Source organism: Chlamydotis macqueenii, chromosome 3 (genome assembly GCF_036417535.1).
Source record: "Chlamydotis macqueenii isolate bChlMac1 chromosome 3, bChlMac1.mat, whole genome shotgun sequence".
Taxonomy (NCBI): Eukaryota; Metazoa; Chordata; class Aves; order Otidiformes; family Otididae; genus Chlamydotis; species Chlamydotis macqueenii.
The window spans coordinates 89,102,945-89,120,943 of NC_141558.1; the positions used below are offsets into that span (position 1 = coordinate 89,102,945).

Below are 17,999 nucleotides of genomic sequence, written 5' to 3' on the forward strand. Positions count from 1 at the left end.
AATATTAGTTTTAAAGCTCATGTTTTGAAGATACTTTTATGGGTTAGAGGATCAAAACTGAGAGGTCAGAGATGACATAGTTGTTTTGTGAAGAAACGTTTTTCTAACTGATAGTGGGAGGTTTCTGTTCTTGAGTTGTCCATGTGTATGGGTTCACATTGGCATAGTGAATTTTTGCTTTCACCCATGTAATGCTCATGACAACTTTGTGTATGTAGCATGAGTATTATTAGCATCCTAGAATGCATAGGGTTAATGGATTTTAGTGTCCGTGTTGTTGAGGGTGTCTGTTACGGTATGGAGATTTATCAAGTCTTTGCTTGTGTTGCTTTGATGAAGTCTGGTTCCAGTACTGTGCCTTGGTTTTGTGAGAATCTGGTTTCTGATTTGATTTGAGGCTGAGGTTAGTGTTTGAAGACTAAGAGGGTAGAGTTTTGGGAAAGTTTATTTTGAGATGGTGTTGTGTTAAAGAGAAAATAATGAAAGAACTGCTGCTTATAGGAAAAAAAACCTTCTAGGTAAAAAGGAAAACTCCACAAACTTCTACTCCCTCAACTTCAACTTCCAGAATATTTAAGTTTTACTAACATCTGTGATGGTCTGAAAAAGTTAGTGCAAACTTTACCATTTCATAATTTAAGTGATTTTTAGTATTTCTTTACTGGCATGACTCTGAAAAGTTTCAGCTACAAAATAAACTTTTTTTTTTTTTTCCCTTGAGACTTGAAAGATGTAGAGCTTTCATAATTTGTGGGTTTTGTCAGTCACCCTGGATGTTATGTTTTTAAATAATTTATTTTCATATTAATTGTACAAGATCTGGTAATTTCAAATTGACACTAAGGAAATAAATAAAATTAATAAATAAAATTTAATGCAAATAGAGAAGAATAATCCTTTCAGAAGTCTTACTGAGTTATGTATTGTTCTTTTCTGCATGTTGTCTGCCACTTACTTAAGCCTTGGATGTGGCTTTCGGGAGCAGAATTAGAGGCATACTCAGTTTTTAGATACTTAAACTTGACGAGATTTTCCGTCAGCAGCAGGGGTCACTATACGCATAGGACTGGAATAGTCATTACTTTGAAGATTTTCTGTAGGTTTGGGGGAGATCACTAAAATTAGCTTTACTAAATGTTTTAATTTGTTCTAAGCTACTCAGCCACATTTACATATTCAATGCAATTTCTGTATATCATGTATTTAACTTTGTTTCAAATTTGTGCTTAATTTTTAAGGTTATCATAGGAATAAAAGTCCTTGTATCACTTTGGGGGAGGGTGAAGAAAGAAAAATAGATTACATTCTTTCCTGCTTTCTTCCATACCCTAAATGTGAATCTTGGAAAAAGAATAGGTGAAATTTGTACATGTGAATGAGGAAAATGTTACAAATAACTGTCATCTTAGTGATCTTTTAAGTTACTAAATAGTTCTTTCTGCTTTGTTCTAAGATGACTTCTTAGTACTCCATCTCTCTGACCTTATTCGAATGGCATTCATGGCTGCGACTGATCACAGCAACCAATTACGAATGGCGGGTCTTCAAGCTCTTGAAGACATTATCAAGAAATTTGCATCGGTTCCTGAGCCAGAGTTTCCAGGACATGTGATACTGGAGCAGTATCAGGCTAATGTGAGACCTCTTTTATAAGTTCAGGAAATTGTATATTTATGTCAATACGCCAATATTAGCTTTGAGAACCTCTTATAACTTCAAAAGACCTGTGAAGAGATTTTTGTGTGCGAAAACATACTGAAGAGACTCTTATTGATCTCTTCAAAATTTATTTTTGTATCTCTTCCTATTTATTGTAATTTAGTAGCTGATGAAATTTTAAAATCAGTAGCTATTTATTCTTGAAAGCCAAATATTACAAGTTAGATTTAATTTTTGGCAAGAGTGGCATTTCATTTGTAGAATTAGGAATTGGAAAATAACACTGATTCAGTTCCAGATTGAATCTAATAAATGTGGTTTCTTGGGAACTGATGAATATAATTCTGTTTAAATTAAAACTACAAAAGTAAAGAAGGAGGAGGTGGGCAGTTGAAGATCTATTTTGTGTTTTTCTTGCTTTATTTTGTTGCATAGCTTAACTCTTTCACCTCTTTTGTCTTCATTGTGTCTTCAGGATCTTTGCAAATACTTTTTGAAGGCAGGTTTTCATCCTTTTCACTTCCTGCCTTTTTGTTCTTCCTTCTGTAGTGCTGTCTGTGTCTTTGACTTGGTTCCTTTTGTTTCTGAAAAATGCTGCCTCATAACAACTGCCTAAAAGGTTGTTTGTTTGTTTTTTTTTTTTTTGTCAGTATCTGTCATCCAACCATAAGCATTTGATTTCGTGTCATCATTCCTTAGGGCATCAAAAAGTCATTGACTTCTTGAGCCTTAGCACAAATTGCACCTGTAATACTTTGATGATTAAAAGGATACTTATTAACAGAAGAAAGATGATACAACATGTTTGACAAAGGTAGTTGAGGCTTAAAAGGCAATGGGCAAGCAGGAAAAAAACTGGTTTAGGATTTTTGTTGTTGTTGTTTAAAGAATACTATTGCATATATCTGCTAGAAAACAAGGATAAGTTTGGGATGTAATTATAATACCAAAACTGGCAATCTTGTCTTGCTTGTTCTGTATGTGCACTTGAGCCTTAAAGAAGGTGAGATGAAGAATGTTGTGTCACTGTTGTTTTAGCTATATTTTTAAATTTTTCTTCCTGTCAACAGGTTGGAGCTGCTCTGAGGCCAGCTTTTTCCCAAGATACACCGTCCGATATAACTGCAAAGGCCTGCCAGGTACAGAGGAAAATGTTCAGATAGTATAAGCCAAACTGATTTTCCTTCTGTGACTGTAGTTTAGAGCAGCAGCTTAATTAGCTGTGCAAACATAAGTTTTAACATGATAATTTTGTGTATGTGAGTTTTGTTTAGTAAATCTTGGTCCAGCAGGACTGTGATTTTGTGGTGGTGTTTTAATTTTGTTGTTTTGTTGTTGTTTTAATTTTGTTGATTTTGTGGTGTTGTTTTAATTTCCAGCAAAACTTGTAAGGATAGATCAAACATGGTAGAATTTGGTATTTATACACAGGAAAGAATATGCTCATCTTACCTTATGGAAAGTTTCTATGCATTTAAAGTTAGATGTAGAGGCAGTTTATGTGAAAACATGTAACATTCTTTATAACTTGTCAAAATCTCTCCTATTCAACCAGTTTCAAAGTGGATATATGTACTTAGAGGATCAAATGGTTGGAGATTAGGTTTGGGTATTTACCTCACTCTCTGGAAGTTACATGACAGAAATGTGCTGCACTGTATGAGTTTGATGTTTTTCTGGTTTTATATCATTACCGAAACAGCTGTTGACTTGCCCAGCAGCAGGAGTGAAGCTGGTCTTAGTCCTGCTGTGAATGAATTACAGATTTGTGACAGATATTCATCAGCCTTGTTCTATGCACCTTCGGGACACTTTTTGTGTTTGTGTTTAGTTTACTTCTGTTTTGTCCATCATTCCAGATCATGAGACTCTTCCCTAAAGGCTTTCATGGAATTGATTCTCTAAAAGCAGAGTAAATTAATTGGATATAGGACAAAAATGCCATGAAAAAAGGAATTCATATAACCTGAACTGCTTAAGTTCTGTGGGTTTTTTGGTTTTTGGTTTTTTTGGGGTTTTTTTTGTTGTTGTTGTTTTTTGTTTGGTTGGTTTTCTGGTTTTTTTTTTGGTTTTGTTTTCTCATCCTTGTAGAATCACCATTAAAATCAAGGCAGTTCTTCTGGAAGAATTTATCCCTTTTTGTAGAAAAACAACTGCACCAGAATTCTTCTATTGCCTGTGTTATGTCTATGCGTGAATGTATTTCAGAGGATGACTGCCAATGTATAGCACTAGACAGGAACAGCTGATCTGTATGATGTTTGGATTTTAAGTACCTGTTTGGGTCCATTTAATTCACAAGAAAAGTGGGGAGACACCCAACTATCTGTCCACCATGTCTGTATTGGTTGTTCTAGAATGTGGTGCTGTTGGTTACAGATCAGAGCCCAGGTGTTTAAAGATTTTTATCCTGCTCATTTCTTGGTGTTTTCTTGATGTTAATGATTTTGGAAGCTCCTCATTAGTATGAAGCCTTAATATATAATTTGAGAGGTGTGAATTTTTAAAGATGTACTTTTATTGATTACTGTTCAATATATTCTTCACAGTGGATGCAGTGACCCATTACTTGAATTATTTGACCAGACACTTGGAAACAGAATACAAAAAATTGTTATTACCTATTTATGGAGGATTAAAACCCTATTTTAAGTATTTTCCATGTATCTGTTAAGTTCCATTGTAATATGCCTTGCAAGTACAACCTTTCTAACCACTCAGCTGAACGATTCTGTTGTCATGAGTGGGGAGAAAAAAGGGAAAACCTCAGATTTTTTTGTTACACAGGAGAAGATATGCTAATGTTTTTATAGTGATTGTTTCAGGTTTTGTTTTTTGTTTTTGTTTTTTTTTTCTTACAGTTGTTTGGTTTTTTTTCCTTTATAAGATTGTTGGGTTTATTGCTAGTTTAGAATGATTCTAAACTTTGTTGTCCAGGTATGTAGCGCTTGGATAGGAAGTGGGGTTGTAAGTGACCTGAATGACCTCCGCCGAGTTCACAATCTTCTTGTCTCTTCCCTGGATAAAGTGCAAGCAGGAAAGGGATCTTCTAGCCAGCTCTACCGAGAGAGTGCGACTACTATGGAAAAACTTGCAGTTCTGAAAGCATGGGCTGAGGTAAACACTGACCATTAAGTCTTTAAAAGTTTGAGAAGATTTTGCAGCATAATAGGAGCCTCACACCTCACTGGCTGTTGAGCCAGTGAGGCTTGCACCTGCCCTCCTCCTTACCTGTTGCAATTCTACTGCTGGGATGTTTTTCTCTCTGTATTGTTCTCTGTTCCTTTTTCTTCCATTCTGTCGATCCATGTTTGCAGTGATGCTTGACTGTTCTTTGTTTTACTTCACTTTTGTGTGTTAAAGCATACACTCATATGTTATCAGATTTTAATTTTTTTCCCATATTACTGCTCTTAAACTTAAAGAAAACAAAACCCAAACAACCGTAAAATATATTCTAGTGAAATATTGCAGTTAAATACCTAGAATTTTGTTCACGTGTGCATAATAAATTACAGGTTTAATGTAGATATTGTTGGGCAATGGCTGGAATACTGGAAATCTTCAACTATTAACAAAAGACAGTTAGCACTACATACATTGCCTTGCTTCCTGCAATGTTACTTGCATGCTCTAGAGCTCTGCATATAATTACACAAATGGTATTTTGGTTTCTTTTAGTGTATTATTTTAAGATTTGGGATTTTTAAATTAAATTTTATTTCAAGTTACTTTTGAAGTTACAAAGGAAAGTACTAACATTTCAGGTGTGCAATGTTAATCACCCCATACTGTAATTTTCAGCTTTGATATGGAGCATCTGTTGTATGAAGACACTTATTTCTATTCTATTTCTTTTAAAACGCTTGCTTTTATTCTGTTTTTCTGATATTTCTGTTTATTCCTATATTTTTCTAAGTTTTTGAAAATCCTTTTATCCTCTCATAGCATCTATCAAAGACAAACATATAAATGTTCTTTTATTCATGTAACACACTTAAAGCCATTTTCATGTCTTTATGATACTTAATCTGCTCCTAGAAAGTGACAATTACTCTAATTTATGTAGTAGCTTTTAATGTAGATCAAAGAAATCTGCAGTAAGGATGCATTGATTTAGTGAAATCAGTTATTTAATTCAATATGTCTGTGTAGAGCAGCAGTAATTGACACTTGTAGGAAAAAAAAGCGTGTACCCAGATTGTTTTAGGAGAGTGCCATTTATGCCCGTAAGTGTTATGTACTGGTAGAAATAGAAGGAAAAAATATTTAAATAAAAGATAGTTGTATTGCAAGTCTCTTTTTCCCAGACATTTTCTGGTGAGTCATCTGTGTGTAGAATCTGTTCCTTTCACATGGGAAAGGCTGCTGCTTTTTTTTCTTTCTAGGCTCTCACAGCATGTACTTTCATATGTGTTTTTTCTTATAGGTGTATGTTGTTGCCATGAAAATTAAGAAAGAAGCAGAGACCAAACCAAAGCGTGTTTTAAAGAGCACAGAGGAGGATGAGGATGATTTTGGTACTATAGATGAGTTACCACCAGACAGTTTGATAACACTTGTACAACCTGAGCTGCCAGCACTTAGCCGTCTCTGGTTAGCTGCACTGAAAGATTATGCTCTTTTAACTTTACCAGCTGAATTTGCTACCCAGCTTCCACCAGATGGTAAGCACTGAAATTTCTTTTTGTGTTACTATGAGAAACAGAAAAAAAACCTTAGTTGAGACTTAAAAATTATTCTATAAATTATTTGGCAGACACGTTTTTTATGCAAGTGATGAATCTCTGCCTGTGTCTAATAGCAATGTATGTTTGAAGTTTGAGCGTGCTTTCCTTTCTTCAATCTGCAATGAAGACACTCTTTATCTGAATCAGAGATCAGTAAAACCATATCTTCGCAGAATTAAGAATACTTCTACACCGCTAATATTCTGATATCAAATGCAAAAAGATGTTTACTATAAGAAAAACATAACCCTTGAGATTAGAGTGGATACTGTCTTATAATATTTTACTGAGTTAAGAATGAGTGTTCTGTACGAAAAGTGCTGCAAGACCTGATGGCTTTTTCTGCCTTTCTTGCGCTCTGCCTACTCTTCCATTGTGGCCATTTCACTTTCTTATGAGAGGTACTAATGTTGCTCCTTCACAAGGAGAATTGGGATGCACTGCTACTAGAAAGCATTAGACCTGAATATGTATATGATCGAATACACACAGAGTAAATAAAGTAATAAAATTAGAGTACATGCTTTTTGTCTATTATTTGAAGAGAATTTCAGAATTTACCTTTGCTTTGCTAATTTAACAGGGGGAGCATTTTACACTCCAGAAACAATTGATACAGCTAGACTGCATTACCGAAACTCCTGGGCTCCCATACTACATGCGGTGGCACTTTGGCTGAACAGTACAGGATTTAATGCTTCAGAGTCAACAGAAGAGACTGCTGCAGCAATGCCCAATTCACAGAAACGTGCTACAGCCATTATGTTAAACCAGGCACCTGGCACTCCACCTACCACTAAATCTTTGCCAGAGATAAACAAAGATCGAATGCACTTAATTTTAGGTAAGAGTTACAAGTTTAGAGTTCTGTACCAGCACATTATGGTATGAAATGGTGTGGGAATAAGGAAAGATACTTTGCTTGAAGTCTGTGAAGTTTAAAAGGCGTCACACGTCTGGACAGTAATGTTTTGAAATATCTCTGTCTCCTTCTCTCCATATCTCTCTGCTTCCTGTGTTCTTTATAGCTGTGACAGAATATTTGTTGGTGTGATTATTGTGATTTTTATAGACAAGTTGTATATCTAGTTTATTTATGTAATTGAATAAAATGAGTAGGAACTGTTCTCTGCTGTAATGTCATTCAGGTGATACAAAATGTTATGCTTCAAAGCCACAAAAGCTGTTAGGTTAATTAAAATATACACCCTCATAAAAACACAGTTCAGTAGAGACTGCTATTTGACAAGTCGCATGGAGTAGCTTTTGCATCAGTTTTTAATCTGTGACTAGCACTCACTGTTTCCTTTTGTTGTTATCTAACAGCTTTAAGAAGTAGATATGATCACTGATTCTGAGGAATGCCAACAGTTTGCTGAGATATGCAGCTATTTTAAACCAGAATTAAGTGCCATACATATAATATGAATATTGCATAATTTTTAAGGCTTAACTTCATCTCTGTTATCTTTACATTTAAGAGTTCAATAAAACTCAATTTACAGTTAAAGAATTGTGAAGTCTGACTTACAGATCTTTAGAACAAAGTGTGGATTTCCATTCAGTAATCTTAAGTTGCTTGCTCTCACTGTTTATTTTTTTTTTCTGCCAAATTTTGGGGAAGACATGATGCAGAAGAGAAAGTGAATACAATTCTGCTATTTCTAATATGTAAACACTCTTTTCCTTTAAAGGAGGAAGAATTGAGAAAAACACGTATCTTTCTGAAGTTGTTAAGAACCTGCTGTAGTTATAAAGACATTTTAAAAAGAAAACTTCATTTTGTGATGATGTGAACATTCTTTTTAATTATTGCTTTTTTTTCAGGTGTTAGTATACAATTTCTGTGTTCCCCACGACCTGAAGAGCCTGTTGAGCATGTTACATCTTGTTTACAAGCACTTCATACTTTATTGGATTCCCCTTGTGCCAGGACCCATATTGCAGAGGATCAGGTACTGTGGAAGCATGTTCTAACAATTGGCTTTTTCTAGGTCTTGGTCTTTCATCTGTGATGATTACAAAAGCTGTAATTACTTCTGCTTGAGAAAAGTGTGTACTCATCATGAGCAAGTGAAATAAAAATTAGGAATTGTTAAGTCCTAATTAATTTTTTTAATATGATGGTTTTTTGTTTTTTCTTTTACTGTAGCTCCTTGGTGTTGAACTCTTGAGCGTGCTTCACAGACTCCTCCTGACCTGGGATCCTACTTCAGTCCAGCTACTGGTTACAGGAGTTGTCCAGCAGATAGTAAGAGCAGCTCAAGATTATTTGCAGGAAAAAAGGAACACCCTAAGTAAGATTTTGAAAATACAGCTTGCTTTGTAGAGTAAATAACCAACACTTTTTTTTTTTTTTAATTGGGAAAGGAACTCATATACGTTACAGTATGGTTAAAGTGAGGAGGGAAATGCTGTATATTCCACAGATAACTTTTGATGTATTCATAATCTTACCTGCTGATTCCTTAACTCTTGTAAGATGTAGTTTTTCTTCCTCTGATCATCCTAGCAGTTATTATTTTAATGTCATGGTTTTCATTCATTTTTCTTGAATGAACGATGAAAAGTATACCCAACACACCACTTAAGGTCTTACTAATACCTTACTCAGTTTCATTACTATTTCTCTATTGACTGCCTCCTAGCACTTCCTTTACCTTTTTTTCTGAAATGTAATGGTTCAGCCCGCAATGGTAGGGTCTTGTGGTGCATCCCTGACACAACTGGCAGTCATGAGGTGAGTAAACTGCTATTGGAACCAGTGTGAAAAGTTGCCTGCCCATGAGATCTTGCCAGGAAGTGGAGTACACTTGCATCTGTGTCCTTATTTCACTGACATTCAGGGTGTGTCAGCAACCAGGAGCTCTGGAACAGAGTGTGCAAACAGAAGCAAGCCAGTTGGCATGGAAAGGCATGTTCATGCAGCCCAGAAGTGCTGCTCAAAACTGTACAAACTGCTCGAGTCAGCGTAATGATGGCAGTGACATACAGCAAGACAGTCTGCTGACTGAAGAGCAATCACCACTGGCACATCAGAGGTCTAATGAATGACCTGGCTTGAAATTCAGATGAAAGTCATGATGTTACTGTCCTCTAGGTGCTTGTATGTGCAGCCAGGGCTGGAGGTAACATTGGTCTCACCTGTGAGATGTGAAGGGAATGCACGTGAAGGTGAGCAAATTGTGTATTGTCGGGAAAGGCAAATGGGAGAATGACGTGTTCTTCACGGAGATTCTGCAAGTGCAGGAGCCCAAGCCCCATGTGTCGCAGAAGGAGGGACAGACATAGACTCTGCTGGAATATGGCCCTGGAGGATGGGACTCCCACAAAGGTGGAGGCTGCAAGGTTGTGACTTCCAGCAACAAAGGGCTTTATCTCTAGACATCCAGTTGAAGAACGCTATAGGAATCTGGCAAGAGGAGAAGAGGGAAAAGCTGCCAGGGTAGGTATCTGAGCCAGCTGTGCCTCTCAGACAGGTCAAAACTGATAACCACTAAGAGGAAGTGAAGGGTGATACCAGTCAGGAACTCTCTTCTTGTCTGATTGCCCAATCAAGAAGAGGAGGTGGGTGAAGCCATAATAAACCAACTGGAAAAAGCCTTCCAATTGCAACCTATAGGAGTCTCATGAAATACTTTTACTATCCAGGCACGTGCTGAAAGGGCAGCACTGCAGGATGCTAACAGTCTGAAGCTTTCAGAAGTGTATGAGGCATGGATGAGAGATGCTCAGTGGATTTGCTCCTCACTAATACAAAACAAATTGTTATGAAGGTTAATGGTAGCTATGGCTGTAGCAGCTGTGAGATAGTGAAGTTCATGATCCTGGGGGAAATGGAGAAAGCAAGTAGCACAGGAAAAGCTTTGGCCTGACTTAGCAGACTTGGGTTTGTGCAGGGAGCTTGCAGACAAGATCTTGCAGTAAGCTTCCTACAAGGGCAAAGGAAAGAGAAGTAGTTCACCTTCAGTAACAAAAAATAGCTTGTCCAAAAGTGCAGAATGCCAAACAGGCATGGCAGGAGGCTGACTTGGTTGAACGGGAACTTCTGACTGAGCTCAAACATGGCAAGGAGGTGTATGGATTGTGGAAGTAGTGGCAAATTGCCCAGGAAAACTACTGAAGACATCTGCTCAGGTATGGAGGAGTGGAATTTGGAAAGCCATGATTTGACTAGAGCTGAGACTGGTGATGAGTGTCAAGTGTGACAAGAGGGACTTTTACAAATATTTTGGCAGCAGAAATACCAAGTAAATTTGGACATGCTACTGAATGAATTGGATGATCTAGTGACAAAACATGTTGGGGAAAAAACTGAGGCACTATTATCTTCTTTGCTCAGTCCTCCTGTGTCTCTGCGTCTAGTGAGTAAGTTCAGGGGAGAGAACTGGTACCTACAGTTGATGGGCATCAGGTTAGGGACTCTTTAGGTAAAAGCTGGACATATCCTGGGACCAGATGGGATGTATCTGAGGGAATTGGCTGATGACATGCTAAGGCTGCTGTAGTCATCTTTGAAAAGCTGTCGTGCTCAAGAAAGCTTTCCATTGAATGGCAAAAAGTAGATGCTCTATTGAACTTCTGATAAGTAAAGGCATGAAGGGAGTTCTGAGATACTATGTGCCAGTAAGCCTAATAGTGCATGTACTGAAAGATTTTGGAGTAAATCCCCTTGGAAACCACTTTCGAGTACATGAATTAGAAGAATGTGGTTTGAAATAGTGAGCACAGACTTACCAAGCACAAGTAATGCCTCATCACCCTCTGTGATGAAGTAACTGGCTTTGGATGAAGGGGAAGCAGTGGATATTACTTACCTTTACTTTTGCAAGGCTTTTGACATAGTACTCCGTAGTATCACTGTTAAATTGGAGAGATGTGGACTGAAAAGTAGGAGGATAACTGGCTGGACTTATGTGCTTGAATGGAGTTTGGTGATTCAAATCTAACTGGCAGCTGGTTGCAACTGATGTTCCTTAGAGTTCAGTATTGGGTCTGCTACTGTTAAACATTGTTATTAACAACCTGGATGATAGGACAGAATGCATGCTCTGTAAATTTGTGGATGATACCGAAATCTGCAAGTGGTGGATACACTGAAGCGCAGCAGTGGGAATCTTGAGCTGCAGGACTGATAACCTGCTGAAGTTCAGCGAAGACAAATGTAAAATCCTGCATTTGGGATGGAATAACCCTGTGCATTGGTATAGGCTGGCGGGCTGACAGGCTGGGTAGCAGATTTGCAGGATAACAAGGTGAATGTGAATCTTTGGTGTGCCTATGCAATAGTGTTACTGGTCTGCATTAGAAAAGCACAGCCAGTAGATTAAGGGATGTGATATTTTCTTTCAGCTTGAGCTTGTGAAATTGCATCTGGAGCAGTGTCTGGTTTTCTTTGCCCTTCCCCCTCATCCTGAATAAGAGAGATGTTGATAAATTGAAGGAAGTCTGATGGAGATCCACTAAGCTCCTTAGGGAGATGATGTATGTGATACATGAGGAGAGGCTGAGAGAGCTGAACTTGTTTAGTCTGCAGAAGAGAGGGTTAATAGGGGATAGAATAGCAATCCTCCTTCTTAAAGGGGATTTAAAGAGAAGACGAATCCAGACTCTTCTGAAAGGTACATGGTGGAAGGACAAGACGCAATGGACAGAAGTTGCAGCACTGGAAATCCAGATGGGATACAAGGGAAAAATCTATCACCGTGGGAGTGGTGAAACAGTAGAACAGAACCCAGGGATGCTGTGGCATCTCCATGCTTGGAGATATTCAAAACTGGTCCAGCCCTGAGCCACCTGCTCTAGCTTTCAAGTTGGCCCTGTTTTGAACAGGAGATTGGGCTTGAATGATTTATGTAGGTCCCTTTAAACTTAATTTTTTCTGAGATTCTTTGATGAGTTGATACATCTAAATCTTCTTCCTCTACTTTGCCTTTATTGAGCTTTAGTAAAATTAATCCTTTATTCTTTTATCCACACTTCTTCTAGTATGAAACTTCAGCTTCTGATGTTTTGCTTAAGCTTTTTATCAGCATATTTTTTTAGTTTATTTCTACTTAAGTAAGAATATCCTTGATAAGGGTATTAGGATCAGTCCAAAAGCTACTTTCTGAGGTACTTTTAGTAACCTCTTCCTTTTAACAGAACATCTCCCTGTTCAATCATGCCTTTACCATCCCTTTAAAAATCTTGCATTGGATGTACTATTTCTATGTTTGCCAGGTAAATTAGTTTGTAAGTGCCAAGCTGGAAAATAGTTCATTGATATCTGATTAGGTTAGGTTTGCCATGTTTTGTTTTACCTGAAAGAAGTAAAGTAAAACCCAAAGAATATTTTCTCACTAAGGAAAACTGCCATCTTAGTCTGGCACAGTATACTGTTGAGGAAAAAAAACCTGTTAGCTTTTACTCATTTTCCACATAAAAACAGAGAGAGGATTTTGCTGGAACATGAGGAACCAGCACAGCTAAAAATGCAAGCTCTGTTCCTTCATATGAATTAATGGAGTTGTTTACTGTACGCCCAGTAAGTTGCATTTTTCAAGTCCGTGAATGTGATAACACTAGCAATCATTTAAATTCATAGGAGCTCCATAGGGGTAGTTCAGGCCAGCTTTGACTTACTGAATCTCTGTTGCTGTTTAATGGGAGAAGGAAAGACTGCAGCTGGCCAAGCTGCCATTCAAAAGAGAGACTTTTTGAAATGAATGCACTGAAATAATGAACTCAGACATAGAATCCTACAATGCTTTTCTGTTCTCTTATTTCATAATCAATTTGGGCTGAAATAAGATTTTGTCAGGGTAGAACATTTAATTAATAGCCATTCAATGGGAAAAAAAATACTGGGTTTGGCAGTCATTTTATAATTAGTTTTAAAAGAAGCAAAATAACTCCTGCATTTTTATTTTGTCTAAGTATTACTACTTTTTTTCCTAGTTCTAGATATATTTTTATGTATTGTTAGAATCACAATACTTCTAAAGCATTTAAAACCCCTTTAAGTAATTCTAACTAAAACATTTAGTTTGACATTAGCTGTATTTGTCATATCTTACTGTGAAGTGACTTTTTCCTCTTGATTTTTAACTTTTTTTAAAGCATATTTCATGTAATCTTTGGTATGGGATCTTTCTTAACTGTCTCCTCAGGCATTTCTTTCCTTTTTTCAGATGAAGAGGATATTGAGGAAAAAGAAAATCCTCTTGCTTTAGGAGAAGGAGGTGAGAGTGGTGGTCTTGTGCCTGGAAAATCTCTAGTCTTCGCAGCCATGGAATTGCTCATGTTTATCCTAGTGCGGCACATGCCCCATCTGAGTTCAAAAGTGTCAGATTCTCCAAGTCACGTTGCTGCCAAATCTCACCTCTCAGAGGAAAGTGCTCGTCTTGTGGCTGCCACTGTCACGATACTGTCTGACCTGCCTTCTCTGTGTTCTCCAGCAGGTAAGGTATTGTAACAAAATACATACGAGTGGTTACTGTAGGGAAAGTGTAGTGAGCATCTGATGCTAAAAGCAAATTAAATATATATTCACAGGATACTTTAAAGGTCATCTATTGAAAATTATGTTTAGGTTCTAAAATAAATTAAGAGTTCAGACTTTTCCAGTGAGCAACATAAAGCAAATTACTTGATTTTAAGTTTGCATGTGTACTGCAAGTTTGCTGAGGAAATGAGCTCTATATCACTATGATTTTATTGTTGGTTTTTTCCCTTCCTTTTTTCATTATTTTGAAACCTTTTGGCTACTTCTAATCATACTGTAAAATAACATCTCAGAGATAATTAAATTCCTGAGAAGTTCATGAAAAGTAGCAGCTGGATGGAAAGAGAATCCTACTGAGGAAAAAACAGCACAGTTCAGCTGCGGTACACTTGGTTTTGCAGACGTTGTCTTGTCAGTCATCCCAAATGTGACTCTAAACTAAATGGAGCTTTCTTTCACCCAGGGAGACTGTCACAAAGGGTATGTGTAAACTAGGGTAATTGCACTGAGTTGAGTTCAGGGGTAAAGGACACAATTGCATGGGAAGCTGTGTTCTTTGAGTTTTGCTTTTCAGAAAACACACTGATGTAGATAAGACATTTTAGAGGTTAGTCTCTTAATAAGATTCATGGTAAATAACATATTTGGACAAAGTCATGCTCAGAATGCAACATGGGCTGTCTTCAAATAGACAGTTTCTGTCCTGCAGTTCTTTAAAAAATAGTAGATTTTGAGCTGATCTGGAGCCCTGCACTGTTTTTATTTGATTCCTGGTTCTTCTTCCTTTCTCCCTTTTTCTCGAGGGATGGGACGGGAATGGGACAGGCAAAAAGAGTAACAGTACTACTTGTGTGTTGACTGGAGTGGAGGCATGACTCCCAGTATTTGGCAAGTGACCAGTGAAAGTATCTCAGAAACTATTGTTAGTCTACAAACTGCTAGAGTTGAGGTTTTTTTTTCTCATCCGTAGGGAGGAGGGGATAGTACATGCACAAACACTTGTGTTAATTGAGCCTTTGGATGTAAGGGGAACTGTGAACACAGAGAATTCATCACTTTCTGTAATGACTGGAGGTTTTATATTTTTTTCTTCTTTCTTTAAAACATGAGCATCTTGCAGTCTTCATTGGACAAGGTCCTGGGAAATCTGATCTAGAGGAACTGCTGCTTTGAAAAAGGAAGTTGAACTAGATGATCTCCAGCGGTCCCTTCCAGTTGTAATTATTTTACTTAGAATCATAGAATCTTTAAGGTTGGAAGAGACATCCAAGATCATCAAGTCCAACCATCATCTTAACACCACCATGTCCACTAAGCCATGTCCTGAAGTGCTATGCCTAGATGTTTTTTGAACACTTCCGGGGTGGTGACTCCACCACTTCCTTGGGCAGCCTGTTCTAGGCCTGACCACGCTTTCATTAAATCATTTCCTAATATCCAATCTAAACCTCCCCTGCCGCAACTTGAGGGCATTTCCTCTTGTCCTATCACAAGTTATTTGGGAGAAGAGACCAACACCTGCCTCCCTACAACCTCCTTTCAGGTAGCTGTAGAGTGCAATTAAGTCTCCCCTCAGCCTCCTCTTCTCCAGACTAAACAATCCCAGTTCCCTCAGCCACTCCCCATAAGACTTGTGCTCCAGACCCTTCACCAGCTTCATTGCCCTTCTCTGGACACGCTCCAGCAACTCAACGTCCTTCTTGTACTGAGGGGCCCAAAACTGCATACAGTATTTGAGGTGCAGCCTCACCAGTGCCAAGTACAGGGGCACAATCACTTCCCTACCCCTGCTGGCCACACTGTTCCTGATACAAGCCAGGATGCTGTTGGCCTTCTTGGCCACCTGAGCATACTTAGTGTATTTATCCTCACAGCATTCCCAGAAGTAGGAATGGGGGATGTGGGAAAATGAGGCATAGAAAAGATACAGAAAGAGACTTGACTGTCTGAAGTGAGCTGTAGATTGATGTTACACGCCTAAACCCAACAGCACCCTTCTTTCAGTCCTAGAGGGGCTTAAAGTCTGTGTGTTATTGAACTTATTCTTAATAAAGTTCCCATGTCTTTGAAGTGAGGTTATGTGTTACTTGACCAATATTTCTTGAGTATGCATAACTTGCATCTGCAGGACTGGCTGCACAAAACATACAGTGTTGATTTCTTCAGAAAAGCAATGTAGTAGTAGGAGGATCATTTTCTCTACTTTGTGGAGTAGCCAGATGGCTACAGCTTTTGCCCAGGGTGTGAGACACCCAGATAACTCCCTTACTTTGCTTCTGGGGCTTGTACCACACATCAGCTTCTTTGGAAAGTGCCATAACTTGGCTTGGATACCTTTTTCCAGATCTCTTTTTGTTGTTTATTTTATAGGACCCTAGCCATGTGCAGATCCCATTTTAAGATATTTAACAATCTGGATGTGTTCAATATGATATAGACTATGTATCACGTGCCACATAGGGCAGAACTTTAGTAGCTGAGTCATCATTCCTGAATTGACAGCAACATTTTAAGTGTTGGCTTGTATGACTTGTGTAGTATGACTTCAGTAGTACTGATTAATTGATTTGGTGATAAAATATTGCATGGCACATATCACTTGTTACCTGAAGTGCATTTTTCCTTAATGTCTCCTAGTCATATATATTCATATTGGGAAAGCTAAAGAGGTTATCTACCACTCTTCTTGGAATTAACTTCAGAAATTTTGGTGTTTTGTCTTGTTTGTTTGTTTGTTTTTTTAGGATGTATGACAATCTTACCCACTATCCTATTTCTGATTACAAGAGTATTAAAAGAAACAGCAGTAAAATCAGCAGATAATCAGGTCCCACCTCCAGTCAGTGCAGCCCTTCAAGGGATAAAAACTATTGTTACTCTTCCAACAGTCAAGACTAATGAAACTCAGAAACAATGGACAGGTCTTATCCGCAGCACTCTGGCGTCTATCTTGGAATACTCTCAACCTGGTAAGTGGTTTCGCAGTGCAGGAGAGTTAAAATTAGGAAACTGAGTTTGGCTGTAATGAGAAGCCAAGTATTGTATCTGCCTGTAATTTAATAGGCTTCATGTGTCAGGGTTAGGGATTAAAAAAAAGTGGTGATGAATTGCTTGTAAAATTGAAGTGGGAGAAAGACCTGAATGCGCACAGCATAACTAATCAGAATTACTTAATAGGTTGTGTTGAAGAAATTTTGCCTTTTGCAACTTATCTTGCGCGCCCCTGCCCCCAGACCCTTTCCATAGAGTATTTTTCTGATCTAGTTGAACTTGTATTTTGGATCCCATTATGATGTGACTGTTTCATGCTTTATATTTTCCTCAAGCAGCCCTTACCAGTCTTCATAGTTTCAGCTAGTAACTTGTTTCTGGAACTCGGAAATCTAACTTCTGATATCGATTGGTCTATCTGACATCTCCTGAATGTCTTGCAAGTAAAATCTAAAGGAGTTCCAAGCTGAGTTTACTTCATTTCCTGGACCATGCCTCAGTTTCTGTGAATACTGGCAACTCTTGGCAAGACCTGAGTAAACTATCATTTCCACCCCTTCTTTCCTCTTTCCACAGAATACCTGCTAGCTCAAAAGAGAGGAGATTTTAGTTGCCAAAACAGTGTTTGTAGGGGAACTTATCTCCGTACTGAAACTGTAATTTTTCAGTGCTGTACATGAACTTGACACCTTGTATTAAACATAAAGAAAAATGGCAATCAGTGTATATTTTAAGTGTTTGCTGACATGATTCATATAGTCTTAATGACAGTGAATGTTAAAGTGAATGAGTGTGAAGATAGTGAGAGATAATTGTGGCAAGCTTCATCCTGCAGTAAGATATTCACAATACTGTTACAAGCTTTCAGTGGTGAGGAAAAAAAATCCTACCCTTGCCAAAAAAAAAGTTACCCACCAGCAGGATGTCTACTTTGTCTCTTTAGAGAACGGCAGACTGCGTCTGTTGGTTCACATTTGTACTTTGCCTTTCCCTTTGCAAAGCAAAAAAGATGTACAGTCTCAGCTATGTAGTTAGCAAAAGAGAGACACAAAGATTTGTCATTTGCATAACAGTAGTTCAGCAAAAAAACAGCCCATTACATCCCCAAGGAGCCATTTATAGAGACTGAAGGG

At 37.9% G+C, this 17,999-nt stretch overlaps 1 protein-coding gene across 5 annotated transcripts in view; it reads left to right on the forward strand.

Annotated features, from left to right (window-relative positions):
• HEATR5B (HEAT repeat containing 5B) overlaps positions 1-17,999 on the forward strand; it is a 62,602-nt gene that overhangs the window by 37,602 nt on the left and 7,001 nt on the right. For 3 of the 5 annotated variants that reach the window (XM_086743250.1, XM_086743252.1, XM_086743251.1), the window contains exons 25-33: positions 1,454-1,635; positions 2,730-2,798; positions 4,597-4,776; positions 6,089-6,326; positions 6,973-7,233; positions 8,217-8,344; positions 8,542-8,686; positions 13,562-13,831; positions 16,620-16,844. In XM_086743250.1, coding sequence (XP_086599376.1) covers positions 1,454-1,635; positions 2,730-2,798; positions 4,597-4,776; positions 6,089-6,326; positions 6,973-7,233; positions 8,217-8,344; positions 8,542-8,686; positions 13,562-13,831; positions 16,620-16,844 — 1,698 coding nt within the window. The remainder of the gene's footprint in view (positions 1-1,453; positions 1,636-2,729; positions 2,799-4,596; positions 4,777-6,088; positions 6,327-6,972; positions 7,234-8,216; positions 8,345-8,541; positions 8,687-13,561; positions 13,832-16,619; positions 16,845-17,999) is intronic. The other 2 variants (XM_086743253.1, XM_086743254.1) reach the window with 2 other exon arrangements.